Raw genomic sequence first — 24333 nt, forward strand, 5'->3', positions numbered from 1 at the left:
ATTTGGAGTCGCGGATGTCTGCGTTCGTAACGTGCCTTTTCATGCTCTCGTTCTTGGGTCTGGTTCCGATGATGTGAATAGCTTCCAGATCAGGCTGGTAGAAGGTCCAGCCAAGCTCTGGTTGCCTTCACCGGCCGACGCAAGGCACTTGGTGAGGTACGACGCGACTTCACTTACAGCAGACATCCATCAGACAGACGTTCAGGGGTGAATTCTGTCTGCTGCCGCGCACCGATCAAAGACAAGCCAGGTTTCGTGCTGTTCACGCCTTCGTAGACGAGGGGAATCAGAAGCAAACGACGCGGCTGAGGACACGGACCGCGGTGAAATGAGATTGAAAGCCACGGAGGAACGAGACAAGCACGCGCCTCTGGCTCTGCTCGTTATTTGATGAAGGACATCCTGTCCACACATTTGTGATCAGTCGTAAAGTGGGAGACGAAACGGACTTGTGCAACCACGGAGAGTGGATCTATCGTACCGGTGGTCCGAAGTGTTGGTTCTCTCAGCTTGCTCCCGCGACTTGTTCACCTCACTCTGAGCTGGGCATACCGAGAATAAATCACATGTCGTTCTCACGCCCTATAGAAAACCCTTCGGTTTGAAACGGCATTGAGAAATCATTGACTAAAAAGATGCAGCGATGTGTCCTCGTGTCGCTATCATCACGTTGGCCACAGCAAGCGGCGCCATAAAGGGTATATATGCCGATAAAGTAGCGTACGAAGGGATTTGATTTCCATTTTTCCCTTGCCTTCCTCGCGACAACACATCTCCATCAACTCCACCACTCTTTGACACCACCGTCAACATGGGCAGCATGGGCCTTCCATGCAAGGATTCCGCAGACCTATACCTGGTCGAAGCAACACCAGAAGAAAGTCATGCACAACTTATCTCCAATAGTCTCGAATGGAGGGGACCATTGAACCTGGAGCAATACATTCAACGTGAGACGCTTGCCGAGCAGGAACTCGAACAGGACGGTTTGACGAGATGGATGCTCGTGTACCAGCCTAATGCCAACGGACCTCGACAAGTGCTCTGCGGCTGTGAAACATTCAAGAAGAAGGCGCTGGTGGGCAAGGACGGCACGGTGGAGGATGTGACTAGCCACGGTATTGGCTCTGTCTTCTGTCCTCCTGAATTTCGAGGCAAAGGCTATGCTGGCAGGATGATCACGGATCTGGGCGAGCGATTGAAGACCTGGCAGGTCGAAGAAGGAAAGCAGTCACCGTTCAGCATTCTTTACTCGGATATTGGAAAGGACTTCTATCGAATTCGAGGCTGGCAACTTTTCCCTTCTGCGCATGTGACTCTCCCGTCGAGAGTAGTCGAAGTCCCTGCGAATGTCAAGCTACTGCAGAGCGAAGACCTACCAGAGCTGTGCATGATGGACGAGAAGCTTCTCCGCAAAGCAGTTGGCGAGTCAACATCTGGCAAGACGAAAGTCGCACTGGTACCAGGCCATGGCACTTTACTATGGCATCTCTCCAGGCAGAAAACCGTCGCCAACACCTTGTACAAGAAGACACCATCAATTCACGGAGCCATGGTCGGAGACACCCCCGGCTCCAGAGTGTGGGCATACTGGACACGAGTCTGGGCTGGTCCTGAAGAAGAATCTCCTAGTACCCTGCACATTCTACGTCTTGTCATTGAAGACGAGTCCTTCTCTGACTTCACCGCAGCATCACCGGAAGGCGTTGCAAAGCTGCAAGACTCCCAGGTTGTGCGCGACATCGATGCCATTTTCCAAGTAGCACAGACCGAAGCATATAAGTGGGACATGGGAGAAGTGCTCCTTTGGAATCCTTCATCTGCGGCACTGGCTGCAGCACAACGCATCGAGTCGAGCGCTGAGGTGGTTCATCGCGAGAAGGAGAGTATTGCGAGTCTGCGATGGTATGGGAGCGGGTCTTGGGAGGATGTTCAATGGCTGGCGAACGAGAAGTATGGGTGGTGCTGAGAGAGTATCGAGCGAAGTGACAGGAGGCTATCACGACCTGGCCAGCCAACCACAACGCTTCCACGTCCGTTGCATCTATGCCTCTGTGTCCTCAATGCTTCGGCCTCACATCTGTCCAAGGTGTCATTGTCGCCGTGGTGCCGTCTCTTTCTTTGACCTCCTCCAAATCCCCTTCGGAGGAAAGGCCTTGCTGCTTCGCGCAGACGTCGGCACGTGTGACATGTGTCGAACAGGCCGTTTTCAGACTGAGGCCTGGTCGCCTCGCGGTGTTGAGAGCTGTGTTCGAAGGTGGAATTGGACTGCCGGTCACCGCGAAGATCGGAAGTAGCCCGCGTGGAAATGGAAGGCAAGAAAGCTGAGCTTCTCTTGTAGTCGGCACTCTCCTGAGAGGTACATCGTCAACTCCGCCTCTCAATGCAATCATCTTGAATTAAATCCAGTGTCGCGCCGACGACGTAAGGGACCGAGGGACCAGTTGCACCGGACACATTTGATCTTCAAGGCTGACTAAGGCTTACTAGTTCTATCTTGTCAAATTCGTCTTTCCGGCTTCCGTCTTCTTGCGTTTCAAACTATTCCCGCCTCGTTCCCAGGCGAGTTTGACCATCAAATGCATCGCCATCAAAAACGACAGCTGCGGCTACGTTGCAACCATGGCTCCATCGCGCGGTCTTCGATCCTGTGCGAATGCAATAATTGACCTCGACCTTGGTCGACGTGTCTGTTGAATAGAGCTTGACCGCAAAGATTCATGGATTTCCATGGCGAATCTCAAGGTTTGGGGACCTTATTCAATTCAGCCTGTCAATGTGAAGCGAGTCGAGTCCAACGACTCGGATATAGTCAAATTGCCGCAATTGACGGCCTCGGGACTTTGCCATCGTCCAGGGATGCAATCAGTAATCCGTAGCTCATTAGGGAGTTCGGACGACGTGTCGACTGCACCTTTGAGACTCTACCAGGTAATATTCTAGCTTCGTTTTCCAACCTGTTCGTTCCAGATCAAGCTCAACATAAATCCAATACATCAGATTCAGCCAAGATGAGCTTCGATACAGCTCTCACCCGGGCTCTTGGGATTGAAGGCACGTCGTGCATGCAGCAGAATGATGGACAGCGACTGACTTGAATCTTCAGTCCCGGTCGTGCAAGGCGGCATGATGTGGGTGGGCTATGCAGAGCTCGCAAGCGCAGTGTCCAACGCTGGCGGATTGGGAATCGTATGCATTGAACAGTTTGACGAGCACGAGAGCGGCGACTCTGACAGTATCACAGATCACATCTCTTACACAACCCACTCCGGAGGACTTACGAAACCAGATTCGAAAGTGCAAGAAGATGACATCGAAGCCGTTTGGTGTGAACTTGACTATGCTGCCTTCCATCAACCCGCCAGGTGGGCTTGAAGTACCTTCTTCATCAAGGATCGGGTCGACTGAATTCCGCCACAGATTACCTCGCGTACACCGAAGTCATCATCGACGAAGGCATCAAGATCGTCGAAACTGCCGGCAACAACATCAAAGAACCCGTTGCACGCTTCAAAGCCGCCGGCTGCACGATACTGCACAAGTGCACCGACACGCCCTATCGGCTGTTAAGCTCGGCGTAGACTTCCTGTCTATTGACGGATTCGAGTGCGCTGGCCACGTTGGTGAGACAGACATTCCAAACTTCATCTTGTTATCCAGAGCCAGACAAGAATTGGGCAACATCCCATTCATCGCCAGTGGTGGTTTCGCGGACGGGCAGGGCCTGGCGGGTGCATTGGCATTGGGAGCTTGCGGCATCAACATGGGCACGAGATTCATGTGTAAGTCTGTGTCGACGAATCATCCGGGTCACGATGCTGGTCTGACCATTTTGCAGGCACGGTTGAAGCTCCCATCCACAACAACATCAAGGAATCCATCGTCAAAGCCTCGGAGAACGACACGGAGCTCGTCCTGCGTCGCTGGAAGAACACGAGCCGTATGTTCAAGAATAAAATTACCGACGAGGCGCTCAAGATCGAGAGGTCGTCGACAACGGGCAAGTTTGAGGAGGTGCAGCCGCTCGTTGCGGGCTCGAGAGGACGTCAGGTGTTCTTGAATGGCGATCCAGACTATGGTGTAGGTGGAGTCATTGAACATTGAACTGGGCACAAATTCGGGACTGACGATCATCACAGGTCTGGACAGCAGGTCTCTGTATCGGCCTCATCCACGACATCCCAACCTGTGAGGACTTGGTCAAGCGCATCGAGCGTGAGGCGTTGGAGACGATCAGCAAGCAGATGTCTTATGTCAAAGATCGGGCAAGGCTGTAGAACACGCAATCATGAGAGAGGGCGTTGGATGCGAAAGCTTACATTGCTCACACGGATTGCAGTCATTGACTATACCACTTTCTTCCTGTTCATCAGCACCCCTTCTTCCTGCAAGCTCTCTAGCTCTTCTTGCGTTACGCCAAAGCTTCCCAGCACTTCATTCGTATGCTCGCCGTGAAGCGGGGGCTGTGTACGAATTGTCGCTTTGGTATGGCTGAATTTGATCGCTGGACCTGATCGTTTTGTAAGCACAACTTTCCTTCGACAATTTGCAAAGGTCTCACTCACCTATCAGCTTGATCTTACCCGATGCCGCAGAGTCAAGAGGAACCTCCGCGATCATATCGCGTGCGTGGGTCTGCGGGTGCTCGAAGACTCGTTGCATTGTGTTGATCGGCTGGTAGGCACACAGTCAGTCTCACTGTTTGTCATGAATATGCCTTGCTCCATGCGTCAACTTACAGCGTACGGCATTCCACTCCCCTCGAATTCCTGCTCCCATTCTGTCGTCGACTTTGCCGCGAACAATTCCTGGAGGATCGGATACAGATCATTGCGATTCGTCACCCGCTGTCCGTTGGAAGTGAATCGCTCGTCTTGCGCTAGCTCGGGACGGCCGAGAATCTTGACGAGATTTGCGAATTGCTTGTCGTTTGTGGCGCCCTGCAGAACGACATCACCTTCCTATCAGTCGTGTCTGATTACGGAAGACTGAAAATCACAACTTACGCAGACAAAGTACAAATCCTTAGTCTTGAAGGCATCGTAGGGGACAACGCTGGGATGCTGAGCTCCCCATCGCTCGGCTTCGACACCCATGTTGAGCCATGAGAGGCCAACGTTGGTTAGCAAAGCGACTTGAGTCTCGAATAAGGAACCGTCGATTTTTTGTCCTTCGCCGGTGCGTTCGCGGGCATAGAGGGCTGCCATGATGGCGCCGTGCATGTACCTGTACACCCGTCCGTCAGTATCCCAGTCCAGGTCAGGCACAATGTACACGGTCGCTCACAATCCAGTAGACATATCCGTCAACCCAAGCCCAGGTCGAACAGGTCCGCCACCACGTTCGCCGGTAAGGTGAAGAAGACCGGCTTCTGCTCCTGCGATCATGTCGTAGCCTGCTCGCTTCTCCATCGGACCACCAGCTCCGTACCCAGATGTGCTAGCCAGGATGATCCTCTTATTAACTTTCCGGAGGTCCTCATAGCCGATCTTCAGTCTGTCCATATTGCCTGGTCGTAGATTTTCGACGCTGGTGACATTCAGCTTCATCTCGTGATGAAAGGGCATAACCACTCACACGACGTCGGCTTCTTTCGCCATCTCCAAGAAGATCTCCCTTCCTCGCTTGTGCTTCAAGTTCAGGGCAACGGACTTTTTGTTGCGGTTCACGGCTGAGAAGTAGTTCGACATTGGGCCGATACCATCCTTCCACATGCCTTTTCCTTCTCCGGTGACGGTCCAGTATCGGGTGTCATCCTGTTATCAGGCTCAGTCGTTGCTTAGGTGATCAGGCTCGAAGGGGTATCATACGCCGCGTTCGGGATCCTCGATCTTGATGACATCTGCCCCGTAGTCGGCAAGAATTTGTGTACAATATGGTGCCTGAACATGTTAGCTTCCAGTGAGTCTCAAGTAGTAGTGCCGAGCATACTTACAGCAAGCACTCTAGACAAGTCGAGAATCTTCACACCCGCCAGAGCTCCTTCTGTCTTCACAGGCGTCGAATGGCTCCGTCGTTCGGCTCGTTGACACAACCGTTGCGTGTGTGCCGAAAACAGATCATGTCTTCGTGCAATTCTTGCCAACGAACGAGCTGACTCGACCAGAGACCGCATGGCTGTAGACAGTACGATCCCGACTTGGCTTCCCAGATATCAACTCCATCATGTAGATGCTTCACATACCACTTAAGACGCACGTACTGCCTCGGATCTTGCGATTGGTGGACGTAAAGGTTTGTGACCCCGCTGAGGTGAATCGGCAATCCTTGTTAGGCTCGGCTATTCATCTGAGTGCGTATATCTTGTACTGATTGAAGTATGTTTCAGGGCAGGGGCCTTCGTCGATTTTTGCATGGATGGCGAGGACCTTCACCTGCTGCTCGTCGATGAGATCCAGCAACGTTGTCATCAGAGTCATCGGCCATGATATCGAAATGCACGTGGCCCGGAGTGTATGATGTGGATTCGATGCGAGCCGTTTGCCGCTTGCCGCTCTTCCCAAAGGGATTCGTCAGTTGAGATGCTGTATCATCATGCGGCGTGTGAACATCAACAATGGGAGCCGGATCGTTCGGCGGCCAGAGAGGTGAGGATCCTCCTGTCCAGTTAGACATGGCATTGCCTGTCTGCGGTATGGAGTTACCGATCCAGGCACATCTGAGCTGAGCCCCGGAGCGGGGAAGCTGAGGTACTGGTGTCGATGAACTGGAACGGGTACTCGGAAATAGGGAAGCTGCGAGATGTTGCACGGAGACAATGCCGTCAATGCATACAGCTTCACGTGTTCAAGCAGGGAACGAATCATCACTGCAGTCCTTACCAACTCCACGAAAACCACGGTCATGGCACAAAAGTACGACCCGGAAAGCCACTAAGCTGTACATCAACGGCGGATATGTCGAAGCCAAGTCCGGCAAAAGCTTCAGTCTGCAGAATCCAAAGGACAACAAACAGTTTGTCAGCGCTGTACCGATCGCAGGACCTGAAGACGTTGACCTGCCCGTTGAGGTCGCAGAGAAGGCCTTCCATGGCGAATGGAGCCAGTTCACCGCCATCCAAAGAACAGAATGTTTGCATCGACTGGCTGCTTTGGTCGAGGAGGAATTTGTGTCTATTCTAACTTTGGACTCGCTGACAAGTCATCGATCATTCCAACGAGAGAGAAGACGTATGTCAAGAACTGCATCTTGTCTTACAGCGGCTAGACAGACAAGCAAGCAGGCCGGCGACTGCTTCCCTGATGACGATGGTATGGAATCGCATCAGCGCTTCGATATGTGCCTTTCTCACACGAACAGGTTTCGCCAAAATCGTTACGCAAGAGCCGCTTGGTGTTTGTGCGGCCATCAATCCTTTCAATGCACCGGTTCCAACGATGTTTCTCAAAGTCCTACCTGTCCTGGTAACAGGCAATGTAATCGTAAGTTATAACGGAGATAGAGTTTTCGAACAAAACTCCCGTACTCATGAAGTTCAGATCGTGAAGCCGTCCGAGAAGACACCTCTGGGCACCCTCGCCCACCCTCGCCGCCGGACCACTCTTTGAGCGAGCTGGAATCCCGAAGGAGTGGTTCAAATCCTGACCAGGGCAGGCGAAACAGGAGCCCTTCTTGCCAATCACATGAGTATCAGGAAGATATCATTTACTGGCAGCATTCCGACTGGCAAGAAGATTCAAGCAGCAGCATCCAACAGCAATCTAAAGCGTGGGACCCTGGAGCTGGGTGGGAAGAGCCCTGCGGTAGTCTTTGATGATGCTAGTCTCGACAATGCTCTGACATGGACCGTCAATGCGATCCTCGTGCAGTCAGGTCAAGTGTGTGTGGCCGCGACAAGAGTCTACGTCCAATCTTCGATTGTAAAGGACTTTATTGCGAAATATGCCGAGAAGATGAAGGCAGCCGCCGCGGATATTGGGGGTTCGCAGCACCCTACGGTCAAACTGGGACCACTGGTAGATGCTGGACAATTCGAAAAGGTGAGGGGCATGATTGAACGCGGGAAGGGAGAAGCGGAACTTGTCGCCGGAGGTGTCCAACACGGCGAGACTGGATGCTACATGGAGCCAACAGTATTTCTCAACCCGAAGGCAGATGCCGAGATCTACAAGACAGAAGTATGTTGCGTTTGCGAGGATCATGGGGGGATGTATGCTGATGCTCAAGCAGATCTTTGGCCCGGTATCAATTGTAAAAACGTTCGAGACCGAGGAGGAAGTCCTGAGATTGGCCAACGACACCGAATATGGATTGATGTCCGGCGTCTTCACCCAGGAAAATACTAGGGCACTACGATTCGCCAAAGGTCTTGATACGGGAGTCGTTGGCGTCAACTGTGTTAGCTTCGTAAGGTTTCCTTCGACCCATTCGTGCAGCGGCCGCTGACTGTCGCAGATGAACATGCAAGTGCCGTTCGGCGGCCGCAAGCAGAGTGGCATCGGAAGAGAGTTCGGAGAGTATGCTCTTCGGGCCTACACAGAGCCGAAGACGATTCTGATCAAGTGAGTGTACTCCGTCTTTCGATAGCCCAGGAACATGACTGACTCTTCTGCGTAGCATGAACGCATAGAAGCTGGGCGGCAGCAGATATAGCTCTGTATCGCAGAAGACAAAAATTATCTTCTTCTTGCTATCAATATGACCTAGGCAAGCCAAGCACCCTCTCAGCAATATAGTTCTTGATCATCTCACCACTTACAGGCGCAAGCCTTGGCAACATCGCCTCCCGAAAATAGCGCTCGACATGATACTCCTTTGCGTATCCCATGCCACCATGCGTCAACACTGCCCTCTCAGCCGCTTCGAAAGCCGCATCAGCGGCCAAATACTTGCATGCATTAGCATACTCCCCCGTGCTGTGTCCAGCATCGTACATCCGCGCCGCCTGATAAACCATTAATCTTGCAGCTTCGACCTTCATCCACGAGTCCGCAAGAGGATGCTGGATGCCTTGGTTCTTGCCAATTGGCCGTCCGAAAACGTGGCGATCTTTGGCATATAAGGCCGCCTTCCTCAACGAGCAAAAGCCCAACCCAAGCGCTTCAGCTCCGATCAGGATTCGCTCCGCATTCATGCCCTGCATGATCTGCTTGAAGCCTTCACCTTCCGATCCGATCAAGTCTTCCGCTGGAACCTGCCAGCCGTCGAAGAAGCAGACGTTGCTGTCTACAGCGGCCCTACCCATCTTCTGGATCTCGGTGACTTGAACTTGCTTCTTGTCGAGATCGGTATAGAACAATGACAAACCCTGGGTCGGTTTCTTGACCTCATCCAGTGGCGTGGTTCGAACGAGGAGCAAGATCTTCTGTGCCGTTTGAGCAGTCGACGTCCAGATCTTGCTGCCGCTAACACTGTACGACTTGCCATCCGAATTCTTGACAGCGAGCGATTGCAACTTCAACGTGTCTAAGCCAGTATTGGGCTCTGTAACACCAAAGCAAGCCCTCTCCTTGCCAGCGATGAGTGGGACCAGCCACCGTTGCTTCTGTTCTTCCGATGCGAATTTGACCACAGGCTCGAGACCGAAGATGTTCATGTGCACTGAGGACGCAGCTGCCATGCCGCCTCCGGACTCCGAAAGTGTTTGCATCATTACGGATGCTTCTGAGATGCCGAGAGCTGAGCCTCCGTACTCTTCGGGCATGCAGATTCCCAGCCATCCGGCTTTCGCTAGGTCTTGGTGTAGGTCCAAGGAGAACTCGTGCTTGTTGTCCTTTTCTAGCCAGTACTCATCCTGATTAATGGAAGGCTGTCGTTAGCAGGTCGATCATACGATAATGGTGTCTTCGAAACGGAGAACGTACTGGATATTTGGTACAGATCTTCGCAATCGCTTCTCTGACGGATTGTTGAGACTCTGTCCAGTCAACATTGTATGATTGGAGGTACTCTGTAGCCGGGGCATGAACTTCTCTTGTTTGTTGAGCCTGCATAAATCGAACCCGTGTTGTACATGGTCTCAAGACGTTATATGCTGTTTGAGGTCGGAAAGAGCGGATCTGCCGATTGTCAGACGTGCTTTGGATTGCCATCCAAGAAAAGGCGTACTAGTGTCTTCACTGGCGTGGCCATCATGAGAAGTGACATCGGCGACGATGGACTCCCTGGCCACTTGAGAAGACGAACTATTCGAGAGTATGGCTGAGCTCTTGTGAAGGCGTTTCGATATTCTTGTCGGCAATCTTGATGCGGTCAGAGAGACTGTCTTCGTAATGGTGTTCAAGACCAACCATTCGGGCCTTTGACGAATCTTTGATCTCAATAAGCCTTTTGCCCTCCACTAATGCTACGCTCAGGGCGGTCAAACATAGGAGGAGTCTCGATCTTGAGACCCCGCTTTGTCCTGAAAGTATCCCCACACCCGGACACAGGCTGGGAATAAAACGTCAGGGTCAGTCTCGCGGACGTGTTTGAATTCAACCGAGGGACTTTCGAAGCCTAATCATTTTGCCGACGACAGTATATGGTATGCATGCAATCTTAGGGATGAGGTCTTGTAGCTAGAACTCCTAATGGACATGGCAACATCACCTTCAAATCTCGAGGACGGTTCCTCGCCAACGCCCGCGGCGAAGTCTGCTTTGGCGACGGTCGGGAGACAACTCTTACCATTCGTGATTGGAGGCGGCTCCGGGATCGTTGCAACAACATGCGTTCATCCGATTGATATGGTCAAGGTCCGACTACAGCTTCTGGGCGAAGGTTCATCAGCAAAAGCGGCTTCACCTTTGGCCGTCGGACGACAGATCGTTGCCGAAGGTCGATTTCTCGACCTCTACTCTGGAATATCGGCAGCATGGCTTCGACAGGCATCATATGCCACCCTCAGACTTGGTTTCTTTGATCGATTCCAGGCTGTGCTTGTGGAGCGAGCAAAAGCCAAGGATACCACGATCGGTTTCGGAGAACGAGCACTGGCAGGTCTGGGCGCTGGAGGATTGGCGGCGGCGATCGCCAACCCTTCGGAAGTGGCTCTCATTCGAATGCAAGCAGATGGAATCAAACCAAAAGCTGAACGAGCGAACTATCGTTCTGTTGTCGATGCTTTGGTCCGTATCGGCAAGACAGAGGGTATCACTGCGTTGTGGTCAGGCTCGTATCCTACGATTATCAGAGCAATGGCAACCAATTTCGGGCAGCTGGCTTTCTTCTCCGAGTCGAAGAATCAACTGACGCAACGGACGAGCCTTTCGGGGAGGAATGTCACGATTGCATCTTCTTGCGTGGCTGGCTTCTTTGCGGCTTTCTTCAGCCTCCCGTTCGACTTTCTCAAGACGAGATTGTGAGTTCTGCCCGGTTTGCGAGGGTTGTACAACGAGATACTGACTCTCGTCCCGTGCAGACAACGTGGTGGTTCAACTTATAGCGGAGTGCTCGACTGTGCCGTCAAGGTCGCGAAACAAGAAGGCCTGCTGAGATTTTATCGAGGATTCGGGACCTATGTGTTACGCATTGCTCCCCACTCGATCATTACGCTGATTGTAGCGGACAACGTGAACGCGGTGGTCAGACAACAGCTAGACGGCGAGGTGGTGGAAAGGCCCTAACCAGGTCGGTCCGAGGGACAGCCAGTCACGCCGCCCGGAGTCCGTCGAGAGAGCATGCAAATCTGAGGTCCACACCTACAGTTCGATAAGATCGGTAAAGTGCCGATGTTGGCCAACGATAACTGCCGGCGACATGTGTCTGGTGGAGAGATTTCGTCAATTGTGGATCGCTTCGAGCTGCGTCCATCCCCTTACTCAGATGACGGAAGCAACGGGAATATGCCGATGGCACGACCATGAGAACGCAAGACCTGCGCGAGTACCCAAGGATAATGCGATGGAGATGCGGACGACTCGTTCAATCGTTATTCTCGAATTTGCTGTGTTGGATGCATGAAGGGTCATCACCGAGAGGTGTTGGATGGTGGGTTCGTGAGATGTCGTTGCACGTCAGCGCGAGCAGTGCACTTAGGCGGTGAATGTTCATTGGTAGACATGTCGACCCTCATTCTCGTCCTACTCCCGCTTGCGCGATTTTACGGGCGTATGTTGGAACAGACGCCACATCACCGGACATCTCGCTGTGAAGACTGTCATAAGTCTTTTCTGGATGTAGGGTATTCTCTTGAACAAGGACCTTGTCGGCTTGTACCGACTCGTGTGAACTCTTCCCGGTCATGTACCGGAAGCAGCGCTTTAAAAAGCCGGCCATCGCGGGCATGCAGCAGCAGATCCTGGTCAATGTATCAGTATAGATCACGGGAACGACTTGCGAGGGACGACCGAAGGCTTACATGCTCATACTCAGCTCAATCTGGATGGGTGCGTCAGCAAGAGGGTGTGTGGGAAGCAAGCAGTAGGATCGATATCGCATCGAGAAGACTTACACCAGACCACTGAGCGAAAGTGAGGAAGTCCCATGTAGCATTTGTGATGTTGGAGACCTTGTGCACTGTAGTGAGGCGGACGATGGCGCAGGCTGTCACGGCGAACCCGACGAGAAAGCAAGATATAAGGCTGTTTTCGTAGATTAGTCCGTGGGCGCGTTCGAAACAAAACGCAGACGATGACATACCCTATCTTTTGTTTCGTCGTAATTTTGAGAGCGAGCACTTTCGGAATCGGTAGTATGATGATGATGATATCCAGGATAACGTTCATTGAGCCGGAATAATAGGCCAATCCGACACGATTTATGCATGCCCCGTTTGCTTGGTTGGTGTATCGCCATGCTGGGTGTCATATCAATTAGCTGGGCACCTCCGCGACGTTCCAACAACTCACCTGCTGCAATGGGGACGCATCCAAATGTCGTGGCCATTATGGCAGCTATGGCAGCAAGAACCACGAAACAACCGATGCCCTTGCAAACCAAACGGAATTTGCGGTTGCTGGCATCTTCCCGCCAAACGCGGAGGTAGAGGAGGATTAAGGTGGTCTTTACGGAGTACGCTGAGAGGACGTATATCGGTTGTACGGAAAAGAACCACTGGAAGATCATGTCAGTACAGAAGCCACAGGGCATGCAGGGTTGGGGTGATGCATACCAACTCCCACGTCAGGACTTTGGGAATAGGCAATGTCCACACGTCTTGGCCCAGACCGTTGTGAATCATACCTAAACAGAAAGCGGTAAGCTTAGCAATGGCTTGGACGCAAAATGCGTAAGGGCAGACTGAGACCTGCGAGCATAGCCCGAGAAACGATCACGAACCGCCGCAGGCCTTCAGCACATCGACTTTCATACCGAACCCACAGGCGAACGTGGCCGCAATCGGTATAAAGGAAAGCACGGCGACAACTACAATAGAGTAAGTCAAAGCATCGCGCCGCTCGGCTGTGGCATGTACACTCACTGTCGTCCCAGCCATAGCCGGCACCTCCCCAACGCGGCCACCGCGAAGCCAGACGAGCGATCAAAAACAGCGTCGCTGCAGTAAGAAACGCGATCAGAATAGCCATCAACCTAGGCGCTGCGTTCTTGTGGGGGATCCAGCCGCAGCTGTTTGCTTGGAATTGTTGTCCTTTGAGAGCTTCCTTCGTCGTCTTACACTTGCTGATCACACAAGCTGTAAGGGCGCTATAAACGGGTCCACCTTGGTCGCAGTAACATGGAGCTCCAATCGCACAGTTGAGGCTCGGGAGAACCTGCGTCCCGCATGTGGTAATGCATTCGGGGAGCTCTGCAATGGAGGTCAAGTTGATAGCAATTTGTGCTCGCACCTGCGAGAACGTAAGGATGGCTCCAAAGGCCAGGGTAAAGAGGGAAGATCGCATGATGAGATCGTGCTGACTTCGCGCGAGTGATGTGGTGTCGAGAAGGAGGTCGGTGGGGTCCGGAAGTGCGTATAAGAGCGGACGCCACAGCCCACGCCATGGACTTCATGAGGGCCCTGGCCGAACAAAGATCTCATTCTGCTTTTTGCTGGACGATAGATCATCAGATGCGGATGGACAACCCACACGTGTGCGATCGTGAATCGCGTAGCTTACAAAAAAGTGTAGCGCTGTACGCCATGCACCGTGATTGGCTTCTTCCTCCTGTCATTCATTTAGGTTATAGCCCCAGACGGGTTGGAACAGCACGGCACAGCGGCTGCGTGCCCGCTCAGCCGCCTCCCGACTCGATGTCTTCCCCATGCTGTACAAACCGAGGAGTTTTTGTTAGTCGCGGAGTCTGCCAATCCAGTCCGTAACTGTAAGACAATGTTGACTTGTAGGTGATGGTAGGGCAGAATGTGGTGGACGATGGCTTTGAACGCCATCACGATGAAGCCTGGTGCGAGTCAGCTGAAATCTGGTGTAACAGACTAGCCATGTCCTAGCTTGGAAAACACCCTGCTTACAATCGATCGGGCCGAGTACGCCGATAATGGAAGCCGCTGGAAAGGCGGGCCGAACATTGACCGCGTGCGGAGAACAACGTCTTCTGCCGACCGACGTGCTGATGTGTCGACGTCTTCCAGCACCCAGTAATCAAATCTTCTTGCGCTCTTCTCGATACACGAGCTCAGAGAACCGATCATAGAAGTTGTTCCCCCAAAGCCATGGCCGATGAAAATGAATATCAATTTCCCGATCTCAGAACGACCTTCCCAGCGCAGTACGTTGCTCACGTCGAGCTGAATCGACCAAAGAAGTACAATGCCTTCAGTCCTGCGTACGTTTCCCGTTCACAAGAGCCGCGCCCATCAACTTCCAGGGCCTAACAAACCCAACAGCGTCTTCAAAAGCCTAGGCGAAGTCTTCGACAAGCTCTCTCTCGACCCTAACATTCGTTGCATCCTCCTGTCAGGCGTCGGACCTCACTTCTCGGCAGGCTTGGACGTAACAACCTCCTCCAGCTCCGGTCCAGTCTCCAAACCCCAAGAAGAAGACGACATCGCTCGCCGGACTTGGCGAGTCCGCCGGCACATGCTAGGCTATCAGAACTGCATTAGTGCGCCCGAACGATGCGAGAAACCTGTGATTTTCCTGGCGCACGGCGTGACATATGGAGCTGCGATAGATCTGGCGGTGGCGTGCGATATCCGCTTGTCTACCAAGGATGTGCGGTTCTGCATCAAAGAAGTCGACGTAGGGCTTGCTGCTGATGTAGGCACGCTGACTCGGCTGCCTAAAGTTGGCGTTTCGTATTCGTGGGCGAAGTCGGTCGTGTACACTGCGAGGGAGTTTGGTGGAGAGGAAGCATTGAGAGTCGGGCTTGTGTCGGAGGTGGTGAACACGAAAGAGGAATTGTTGGCTGAAGGATTAAAACTGGCGAACTTCATCGCAACAAAGAGTCCAGTCGCGGTACAGAGCTCGAAGGCGTTGATGGATTTCAGCAGAGATCGGCCGGTCAGTGATGGGCTTCTGTATACGGCGGCATGGAATTCGCCGATGGTGCAGAGTGATGATGTGAAGAAGGCGATGATGAGTGGGATCAAAAAGACGAAGTCGACGTTTGAGAAGCTTTGAAATGCGATTGACATTTGGTGGCTGAGAGTCTGGCGAGTGTTGCGGTTTCATCTCTATGCTGCATCTGTTCGCGATGATCATGACCGAATCGTGCGTATTGACCAAAACCTCTTCTGAAGGAATTCTACCTGCCAGCCTTACGCTGAGCCTTGTTGATCACTCTCCGCAACGCCGTCTGTACATCACCCTTTGGGAAAGCATCGACATCGTAGTAATTGGGTGCAATATCCAGCAGCCACTCTGGCTTCACAGCCGTGACAGTACGGATGTAGTTCTTGCTCGTAAGCACGAACTCGTTGTAGACCACCCATTCCGAGTCCTGACCAAGTACCGTCGATGGATGTAAGAGGACAGCTTGATTGTCCTTCACAGTCGTGTAGCTCTTGCCGCTTGAATCCTTCTTCGCCACCTGCATGAAGAACCCACTGACCAGAGCACGCCGGATGTTGTTGTAGTAGTTCTTGTCGGTGAATGGCGTGGAGATGAGCTCGACCTCTTCACGCTCCATGATTCGCTTCAGCTGCATGCGAACGTTGTCCGCTTGCTGCAGCGCACGGAATGACAGGAAGTGGTCGTGTGTCCATTGCTTGGGGTTGGCTTGTGCTTCTGGGCCTTTGAATGCGTGGTAGACGTTGAGCATTGTCAGGTGGTCTCCATCCTCATGAGCGAACAATGCCTTCATCTCATCAGCACGCTTACGGGCTGCTGCTGGGCGATTGAACAGCTGTGGGACGGAGAGGAGAGCCGTGAGCGAGAGAATCTCGTTCGAGCAGTAGAACTCCGGACTTGAGATAAGCATGACTGCTAATGCAGGGTCGAGAGGGAAGTCTGATGCCAGCTTTCCGAGAGCGGTCAAGTCGCCTTCATCATCCAGGCAGGCAAGGTAATTGAGCTCTTCCAATGCGCGCATGAGTGTCTCGGGAGCAGGTGGATCCATGAGATCGAAGTGCACCAGATCGTCAATGCCCAGCTTCTTCAATTCCAAGACCGTGCTAGCCAGGTTTGAGCGGAGAATCTCTGGGTAGGATTGATCGATGAGCTCCTTCTTGAAAGCGGCTTCAGTGTAAAGACGGAAGCACTTTCCAGGACGCGTACGACCTGCACGACCTGCTCGTTGCTGTGCAGAGGCTTTACTGATCGGGGACACCAGCAGAGACTCGACACGGATTCGAGGGTTGTACACCTTTTGCTTGCTGAAACCAGGATCCACCACGTACACAATGCCGTCGATGGTGAGAGATGTCTCGGCGATGTTGGTCGACACAATGACCTTGCGACCAGGTCGCCCGCCGGACTTATAAGGTGGTGGTGCTGGGTCAAAGATTCTCTGTTGTTGTGCAGGCGGCAGAGATCCGTATAGCGGGTATACTTTCAGGGGTCCGGCATCTGCTTCCCGGATCATCTCATCGGCCTCCATTTGAATCTTGCGACATGCCTCCTCAATCTCCTCCTCTCCAGTCAAAAACAGCAACACATCACCATCGGCTTCTGTAGCGTGAATCTGCAGGACCGTTCGCAGCGCAGCCTCAACATAGTCTCGCTCCGGCTCCGGCGTATAGAAAATCTCGACAGGATGTGTCCGACCAGGCACAGCGAGCAGAGGGGCGTCCATGAAGTACTTCTGAAACTTTTGCGCATCGAGCGTGGCAGACATGATGATGATCTTCAAGTCCGGTCTCCGCTTGATAACCTCCTTCAGCAGACCCATCAAGATATCCGTGGCAAGAGTACGCTCGTGGGCCTCATCCAGAATAATCACGCTGTACCTCTTGAGATCATGATCGTTCATGGCTTCTCGAAGCAGCATACCATCGGTCATGTACTTCAAGATTGTGCTCTGACTTGTCATATCCTCGAAACGGATGCTATATCCGACCTCCTCGCCCAACTTCACGTCCATCTCTTGAGCCACACGTTGAGCGACGGACATCGCGGCGACACGACGAGGCTGCGTACACGCCACCATCTTGCCTTGCATCTGTGGCAAATCGTCGAATAGCACGAATTGTGGAATCTGGGTTGTCTTTCCGGAACCAGTCTCGCCGACGAACACTAAGATCTGGCTCTTCTGGAACATCTCGAGGAACTCCTGGCGTTGCGCGTGGACTGGTAGGTCTCGACGGGTTTTGAGGATACTGAAGTAGCGGTCGGTAAGAGGCTGTTGGGTGAAAGGATTTGATGGGCCATCCTCCGCGCCCTCTGCCATCTTCTTCGTTGTCGAATGTCTCTTGAAAGCGCTCAGGTCGCCACCGCCAGTTGATCGCCCGTTTCCATTGCTGCGACCATTTGCTCCGTTTGCGCTGACGCCGTTCTCTTCGTCGCTGTACATGTGCGCGAGGTATGGGTTCGAGCGATCGTCGTCAGTCTTTACCCGCTTGAAGCGCGACTTGCGTGGTTGGTCGTTTTCCGCCATGATGTGCGGCGATTGTGCCGAACTGGAGATGATGCGCCTGGAGACTTTTTTTGAGCTCTGATCGCGGGCGATTGAACTAAGGTAGTTCTAGAATAGGTGTCAGAAGTCGTGACGAGTGCCTGAAACTTTGGCCAGCTTTCCGCTGGCTCTGCAATGATTCGAGAATTTTGCTCGATTTGCACAACTCGCAACGGAATGGACGACAACGTTGGTATTCAGTCGGAAGACCCGCCGACAATACTATTCATCGGCCAACATGAATCTCAACGGACGACACCAATCACAAGTCAAGTGCTCGGCCAGGCACAGTCCCTTGGCTACGACCTGCTCACAGCACCAATAACGACAGAGCACTTTCAATCGAGGGTGTTATCGAAGCTGCAGGATCACGTCGAACAATTGAAGGTGGCGGGCTCCGCCAATGCCGTTCCATGGCCGACAATATCACCTTTGATGCCCGAGGACACGGACTTTCAACCAGAAGAGAGCAACAGTGCTCTCATTGCTGTGGTCAGCCCCTGGATCGACTTGGGATCTTCAGACCCTCTGATAGCGCACATCAGTCGGCAAGTGTTCAATCTCGAGGTTGCATATGCCTCTTTCTGCGGCGTCAGCAATGTAATGGTTCATGGCCCAATCACTGGCTCCAATGTAACGCTGTACTCGCGCGCAGTACTGGAAGGACTAGCCCTTGGTCCATATGTTCAGATCCACATCCTCATGCCGATGACTGGTGAGTTGGAGCTGGAGGGCGCAGAGAGCGCGCACTTGTCAGAGCTGGCGAGGCCAGATTTCATACCCGGTATGGACGAGGACGAGGATACTGAGCCCGAGCTGTACTCAAGCTGGGAGTCGTGGAACACGATTCGTACGATGTGTAACTACAGCTCCAAACTGGTCATATGTAAGTTGGTTTATTTCCGTTCTTCCTTCACTACAATTCTTTTCGGAGCCACGCGCGAGCAATTCCAATAGGTATGCCACCGCCCGTCCTCGAATGCATGTCCTGAAGACTCGCTAATGCCTGGATAGCTCTAGAACTTCCGCGTCAACTTCCGTCACTCGGACTGCAATCCAGATGGCATTCTGAACCCGTGAGAACTCTCATGCTCCCGAGAACAAGCTTCCTTCGCAACGCCAAAGGATTTCCGGTACTGTCGAAAGGACATCAACTACTACTTACGAGATTCCTGAGTCTCAAATTCTCGCCATGGCTTTTGTTGGCAGATGTGGATGCCATTGAGATGCCAGAACACTCCGCAGCCAAGAGCCCGGAGCCTACACCCGCTGAGGCAGCGACCAAGGCTGGTGAGAAGCCAAAGGACCCAATCGCACATCTGCGGTACATGCGTCATCTACAGCAGACCCAGCCATCCCGTCCGCCGATCCAAAAATTCGGACAGGGTTATCAGGACTACATTCAGTCTCCACTCCAGCCGCTTACCGACAACCTCGAATCTATCACGTACGAGGTCTTTGAGAAGGATCCAGTCAAATACGAGTGGTACGAGAAAGCTGCCGCTGCTGCATTGAAGGACTTACAGGCCAAACTTGGCGGAAGCCGAGAAATCATTGTCGCAGTCGTGGGAGCCGGTAGAGGGCCTCTGGTCACACGTGTGCTTCGCGCTAGCAAATCGACTGGGATCAAAGTGACATGCTGTGCAGTGGAGAAGAATCCCAACGCACACGTTCTGATCCAACGCAGAAACGCGACGGATCCTCTATGGAACAAGCAAGTCATTGTCGTCAAGACGGACATGCGAAGTTGGCCAGGTCCTACCATCAACAACGAGGTGAAGAAAGTTGACATCCTCGTCTCGGAGCTGTTGGGATCTTTCGGCGATAACGAGCTTTCCCCAGAATGCCTGGATGGCGTGCAGCATGTCCTTCACCCCGAACATGGCATCAACATCCCGCAGAACTATAGTGCGTGGATGGCACCCATCGCGACACCAAGACTCCACGCAGATCTCTTATCGAGAGGTGGTGGAAGCGAGAAATGGGAGTTGCCAGCCGTGGTCATGCTGCATCAATACGATGACCTCTGCGTCTTACCGGGGGAAGACCGCATCGCCGAGGTGAAAGAAGCATGGACCTTCACACACCCAGCACCGCCCTCAATACTCGCGCAGTCCGCGCTTAGAGCGGGCGGCACGACCGATGCTGGTGGCTGGACAGGCGGTGACGGCAAGAACGAACACAATGCGCGGTCTTGCAAAGTCACGTTCCACGCCACCGAGCGCGGCGTCTGTCACGGTCTTGGAGGTTACTTCGAATCAGTTCTCTATGCACCAGAAGATGGCAGCAAGCCGATCGAGCTGAGCATCAATCCCGTGACGATTGACGAGAAGAGTCGGGATATGATCAGTTGGTTCCCGATCTTCTTTCCTCTGAAGACGCCGATGTATGTTCCGGACAATGCGGAGATCGAAGTGAGCATGTGGCGCCAGACGGATGATCGGAAAGTCTGGTATGAGTGGTTCGTGGAGGTGTTCAAGATCGAGACTGCGGTAGTAGAGAGGATCGTGGATGAAGAGGGCAAAAAGCAGGGCTTTGAAAGGAAGAAGAGGACGCGGGTTGCTGTGAGTGAGTTGCACTCGAGTCGCGCGAATGGGTGCTTGATGTGAGCTGCTCACAGCTCTCGCCGCATCTCCTGTGTGCAGTCAAGGCCTTCATTGACCGCACTCTATATATCGCTATACGGCTCTATCAGGTCCTGAATCCGTCTAATCGTCAACACAATCAAACCACACTATAAGCTCGCCGGAACTCTCTCACTTTCAGCCCCGTCCAACCACCTCCTCAAGAATTTCATAACTCTCATCTGATCCTCCTTCGACTTGGGAATATCATGCCCACCCGGATGCCTCAACTCCTCCGCCCCCTCGCAAACTTTAATCAATTCCTCACTCCTCTCCCCTCTCACAGCATCATCCTTCTCCCCAATAACATGCAGCGTCGGCACCTCAATCCCACCCTCATACAACTCATCATACTGCGGAAACCTCGCCCTGAACCCCGAGAAAATCACCCCCGCCCTCGCCTCCGTCCCTGCCACATCCCCTAAATGCTGCTTCAACGAACCCCCCGCTCCACGTTCCTGCAACAACGCAACCAACATCCCCGCAAAACACGCCCCCTGACTAAAGCCCGCAATCGCATGCACCGGGCCCTTCTCCCTCAAAAAGTCCCCAATCGACCTCAAACTCTCCTCCAACCCCCAAAAGCCTCCAGTCGTCGAATTCCCAAACGCCCCGTCCCGAGCGTACCACCACGCGCGATGACCGGCTGTGGGACCGATTCCCATCACGACGTCGGACCAGGCTTGATTGGCGGGTTTGGACAAGTCCATTTGTGTGGCGATGTCGACTTTGTGGGGACCGTCGGGGAAGAGGAATTCGTATTCGGGGAGTTGGGTGGTAATGTGTCGCATTTGGTGGGCGTGGACGGCGCCGTTGGAGGTGAAGCCGTGGAGGCAGAGGATGCGGAGTTTGGTGGTCATTTTGCCGGGGAGAGCGTGCTGTGAGTAGGGATGGATGTTCCTGTCGATGAATGTGATGAGATATATCTTGTCGACGAACCGCGGTTCGGCAATAGCAGAGCTGACTAAGCCGGAACGATTGCAGGCATTCGAGGTGAATGAACTCTTTTGGGGTCTAAGAGGAATGCAAGAGAAGGAAGTCAGATAAGAGTGACCTTCATTAGTTCTGTGATCTATGAACATCGGCTTGTAGCTTTACGCAAACGAACGCCTCTTCGACGCAGAATCTATCTCCATCGCGAATACCCTTCGACTAGAACGAATACTCACTCAAACTAGGCGGCAGATCCTCCACCTTCGTTCCCCAATCACTCTCATTATTCCCCAAAGTCAATACCAACTCCCTCCCCTCGGTGAAGAAATCATGCCCAATCCAGTTCTTCGTATACGGCTCTCCATCCAACGTCGCCGACTGAATGAAGATACTCTGGTACGTCGCATCGAAGTTGACGTTCCTAATCGTCGCCACCTTACCGGTGACGGGACTAGTGATGTTCACGCTCTCGAAGAAGGGCGGAGTGATGAGGTAGACGTTTTGGCCCGGGTTGGGGAAGAGACCCATCATGGCGAAGGCGAGGAAGGCGCCCATGGTGCCGGAGTCGTCGTTGCCGGGGAGGCCATCGATTGTGGGGGCGAAGAATTTGGGGATGTAGAAGTGGGCGCGCTTGGCGGAGAGGGCGGGACGGCCTTGGGAGTGTCAGTAAGCGGGTGAGGGTAGCGTAAAGGCAATGATGGGTACTGACCTGCGTAGTGGTACTGGAACACAGTGAGGAAAGCCGGCTCATTGCCAATATACGTGATGTTCTGATCATGCATATAGTCCAGCCGGCGAACGAAAGTGCTCGGTCCACCAAGCGCGGTGATTAAGCGTGCCTGGTCGTGCGGAACATAAAAGCCATACTCCCAGATTGAGCTTTCAAACGTTTCCACAGCGTTGTTCTGAAGAGAACAGATCTTATCCGGGTTCTCGTCGATATTCGAACAGGCGAGCGGATCTTGGAAGCCCCAAGTCTGATTGAGGAATTTGGGCTGGAAGAAGCCGACGAAGCCGGTAGACGTGGAGGAGTTGATGGGCAGGTTGGAGGTCTGGTCGGCTTTGAAGAGGTTGAACCAGTATTGAGAGGTTGCTTCGTACTTCTCCTTGTCTCCGATATTGCCCAAGCCTTCGGCGATCTTCGAAATGCAGAAGTCATTGTAGGAGTACTCGAGGTGGCGGGAGACAGATCGAGTGTGCGTCCCGAAGCCTTTGTAATCAAAGTCCTGGACTGGGATATAGTTGAGCGACTTCCACGAGTCTAGGCCTCCACGACCTTCACAGCACCAATCTGGGAGGTGTTAGTCAATTTGTCCGGACACTGTAAGGTTGAAATGACACACCAAATGGCTCTTCTTCAGCGTCCTTCACAACAGCCTCGTACACCTTATGCCAGTCGATCTTCGACGAATTGATCTTCTGGTAAGCGTCCGCCATCACAACGTCGGCATTGGACCCTCCTTGCGTGTAGCCTTTATTCAGCGTCATGTGGCAATCAGGCAGCCAGCCTTGAATTTCATATATGTTGAGCAGTCCTTGCAACATCTGCTCCACGGCGGGTGTATCGATGACGATAAGGAAGGGAAATTGGGATCGGAATAGGTCCCAAATACTGTGTCATTTCATGTTAGTCACCTTTCCCTTCCCCAGATGGCTGCAACAGACTCACCAATAGAAGCTGTCGAAATAGATGGTGTTTGCATCGACCACAGGAACCACACCTGTATAGTTCTGCGGATTGATCATCGTGCGGTAGATTCCCGAGTAAAAGTTCGTCAGCAGCGACTTGTCAACTCCAGCGGTCTCGACCGTGATGCCACTCAATTTCTCCCTCCAGATGTCCTCGGCTGTCTTGCGCGTAGACTCCAGGTCAAAGTCTGGTAGCTCGGATTCCGCCAATTGACACGCCTGCTCGCTGCTGATGAAACTCAGACCAACTCGCGCGGTGATGGAAGATCCAGAGGTGAAGCGAACAAAGGCACCACCGGGCAGAGGAAAGCCGTTGATTCCCCTCGAGATCTTCAAATCTTTGACATCCGCGCTAGCTCGACTGTCAACAAAGATGCCGTTGTCACGCATCCCAGAGCCTTCGAAGTCCGCGCAGAAGAATGTTTCGTAGTCGCCTTGACCGAAGGACGGTTTGAAGCGAGCACCGCCAGTCATGCGGCCTGTGTTTGCGTCCACGGAGACCGTGCCATTGTCCAAGCGGGAGTCCGAAAGATCGGTCAGGTCGAGGAGAACGAGTGGGCTGCCGCCAGTGTTGTTCTGGAAGTTGAATCGGAAGAGAGTCGCGTGGTCAGAGGCGGCCATTTCGGTTTGCACGCCGTTTTGAAGTTGTATGCTAAAGTAGCCGGGCGAGGCCGTGACGGAGCTGTTCACGTAGGCCGTCTTTCGAGACTTTTTGGGGAAGGCGCAGTTGTTGATCTCATCGTTTGGGCAGGAGGCAAAGGGGAAGAGAGGAAAGAGACCGAGTGAGAGAGAACCACTGGAGTCGGGTTAGATGGGCATTTATATCGATGGTCTGGTCACCTACCCGGTTCCCGAGTCGTGCATACTCGAAAAGCCAGTGATGTTGGCATCAGCTTTGTATTCGAAACCGCCTTGCGATGATTCGGAGTCGGTGTCCGCTACTGCTTTCGCCATCCCGTATGGCCGACTCGCTCCTCCGAAGACATTGCCTGGCAGGGAGGGTCAGTCTTGTGTCCGTTCAGAGATCGAAGCATGAGCCGTTTACCTCCATTCGCCGTCCCGATGAGTTGATCTACGTATTGCAATGGGTCGGTGATGGCAGACGAGCCCTGAGCGGCGGTACATCCGGTCAAGAGCGCTGTAAATAAGCAAGACGTGAGGAGCGACATGGCTGTATTCTTGTATAATGAGTGTGAAGGAGATGGGCGGATAC

At 53.1% G+C, this 24333-nt stretch overlaps 12 protein-coding genes across 12 annotated transcripts; 6 read left to right on the forward strand and 6 right to left on the reverse strand.

Annotated features, from left to right (window-relative positions):
- Positions 1-790: 790 nt before the first annotated feature.
- On the forward strand, positions 791-2042 carry MYCGRDRAFT_105712 (uncharacterized protein; the record flags this gene model as incomplete). Its single annotated transcript, XM_003849325.1, has 1 exon — positions 791-2042. The coding sequence occupies one exon, from the start codon at positions 812-814 to the stop codon at positions 1967-1969; it is 1158 nt and encodes a 385-aa protein (XP_003849373.1).
- An 18-nt stretch (positions 2043-2060) lies between these two features.
- Positions 2061-2393, reverse strand: MYCGRDRAFT_87477 (uncharacterized protein; the record flags this gene model as incomplete). The annotated part of the gene is made up of 1 exon (XM_003849690.1): positions 2061-2393. The coding sequence occupies one exon, from the start codon at positions 2391-2393 to the stop codon at positions 2061-2063; it is 333 nt and encodes a 110-aa protein (XP_003849738.1).
- Positions 2394-2622: 229 nt separating this feature from the next.
- Positions 2623-3581, forward strand: MYCGRDRAFT_95688 (uncharacterized protein; the record flags this gene model as incomplete). The annotated part of the gene is made up of 4 exons (XM_003849326.1): positions 2623-2650; positions 3107-3189; positions 3245-3365; positions 3421-3581. The coding sequence occupies 4 exons, from the start codon at positions 2623-2625 to the stop codon at positions 3579-3581; spliced, it is 393 nt and encodes a 130-aa protein (XP_003849374.1).
- A 765-nt stretch (positions 3582-4346) lies between these two features.
- On the reverse strand, positions 4347-6115 carry MYCGRDRAFT_47917 (uncharacterized protein; the record flags this gene model as incomplete). Its single annotated transcript, XM_003849689.1, has 8 exons — positions 4347-4510; positions 4566-4674; positions 4740-4940; positions 5007-5226; positions 5287-5529; positions 5578-5756; positions 5811-5882; positions 5936-6115. The coding sequence occupies 8 exons, from the start codon at positions 6113-6115 to the stop codon at positions 4347-4349; spliced, it is 1368 nt and encodes a 455-aa protein (XP_003849737.1).
- Positions 6116-6556: 441 nt separating this feature from the next.
- Positions 6557-7547, forward strand: MYCGRDRAFT_95690 (uncharacterized protein; the record flags this gene model as incomplete). Its single annotated transcript, XM_003849327.1, has 5 exons — positions 6557-6587; positions 6777-7070; positions 7200-7250; positions 7300-7421; positions 7479-7547. The coding sequence occupies 5 exons, from the start codon at positions 6557-6559 to the stop codon at positions 7545-7547; spliced, it is 567 nt and encodes a 188-aa protein (XP_003849375.1).
- Positions 7548-8157: 610 nt separating this feature from the next.
- MYCGRDRAFT_48167 (uncharacterized protein) lies at positions 8158-8505 on the forward strand (the record flags this gene model as incomplete). The annotated part of the gene is made up of 2 exons (XM_003849328.1): positions 8158-8346; positions 8395-8505. 2 exons carry the CDS (start codon positions 8158-8160, stop codon positions 8503-8505), a joined length of 300 nt encoding a protein of 99 aa, XP_003849376.1.
- Positions 8506-8562: 57 nt separating this feature from the next.
- MYCGRDRAFT_75494 (uncharacterized protein) lies at positions 8563-10264 on the reverse strand (the record flags this gene model as incomplete). Its single annotated transcript, XM_003849688.1, has 4 exons — positions 8563-9733; positions 9804-9998; positions 10048-10181; positions 10230-10264. The coding sequence occupies 3 exons, from the start codon at positions 10084-10086 to the stop codon at positions 8633-8635; spliced, it is 1335 nt and encodes a 444-aa protein (XP_003849736.1).
- Positions 10265-10517: 253 nt separating this feature from the next.
- MYCGRDRAFT_75499 (uncharacterized protein) lies at positions 10518-11546 on the forward strand (the record flags this gene model as incomplete). Its single annotated transcript, XM_003849329.1, has 2 exons — positions 10518-11281; positions 11342-11546. 2 exons carry the CDS (start codon positions 10518-10520, stop codon positions 11544-11546), a joined length of 969 nt encoding a protein of 322 aa, XP_003849377.1.
- Positions 11547-14771: 3225 nt separating this feature from the next.
- MYCGRDRAFT_75505 (uncharacterized protein) lies at positions 14772-17232 on the reverse strand (the record flags this gene model as incomplete). Its single annotated transcript, XM_003849687.1, has 1 exon — positions 14772-17232. One exon carries the CDS (start codon positions 17230-17232, stop codon positions 15568-15570), a length of 1665 nt encoding a protein of 554 aa, XP_003849735.1.
- Positions 17233-18051: 819 nt separating this feature from the next.
- Positions 18052-20483, forward strand: PRMT2402 (protein arginine N-methyltransferase; the record flags this gene model as incomplete). The annotated part of the gene is made up of 3 exons (XM_003849330.1): positions 18052-18760; positions 18889-20366; positions 20421-20483. The coding sequence occupies 3 exons, from the start codon at positions 18052-18054 to the stop codon at positions 20481-20483; spliced, it is 2250 nt and encodes a 749-aa protein (XP_003849378.1).
- Positions 20484-20608: 125 nt separating this feature from the next.
- MYCGRDRAFT_47873 (uncharacterized protein) lies at positions 20609-21358 on the reverse strand (the record flags this gene model as incomplete). The annotated part of the gene is made up of 1 exon (XM_003849686.1): positions 20609-21358. One exon carries the CDS (start codon positions 21356-21358, stop codon positions 20609-20611), a length of 750 nt encoding a protein of 249 aa, XP_003849734.1.
- Positions 21359-21650: 292 nt separating this feature from the next.
- Positions 21651-24289, reverse strand: MYCGRDRAFT_48260 (alpha-1,2-mannosidase-like protein; the record flags this gene model as incomplete). Its single annotated transcript, XM_003849685.1, has 6 exons — positions 21651-22084; positions 22141-22722; positions 22775-23043; positions 23101-23916; positions 23965-24109; positions 24166-24289. The coding sequence occupies 6 exons, from the start codon at positions 24287-24289 to the stop codon at positions 21651-21653; spliced, it is 2370 nt and encodes a 789-aa protein (XP_003849733.1).
- Positions 24290-24333: the final 44 nt, after the last annotated feature.

Source organism: Zymoseptoria tritici, chromosome 9 (assembly GCF_000219625.1).
Source record: "Zymoseptoria tritici IPO323 chromosome 9, whole genome shotgun sequence".
Lineage (NCBI taxonomy): Eukaryota > Fungi > Ascomycota > Dothideomycetes > Mycosphaerellales > Mycosphaerellaceae > Zymoseptoria > Zymoseptoria tritici.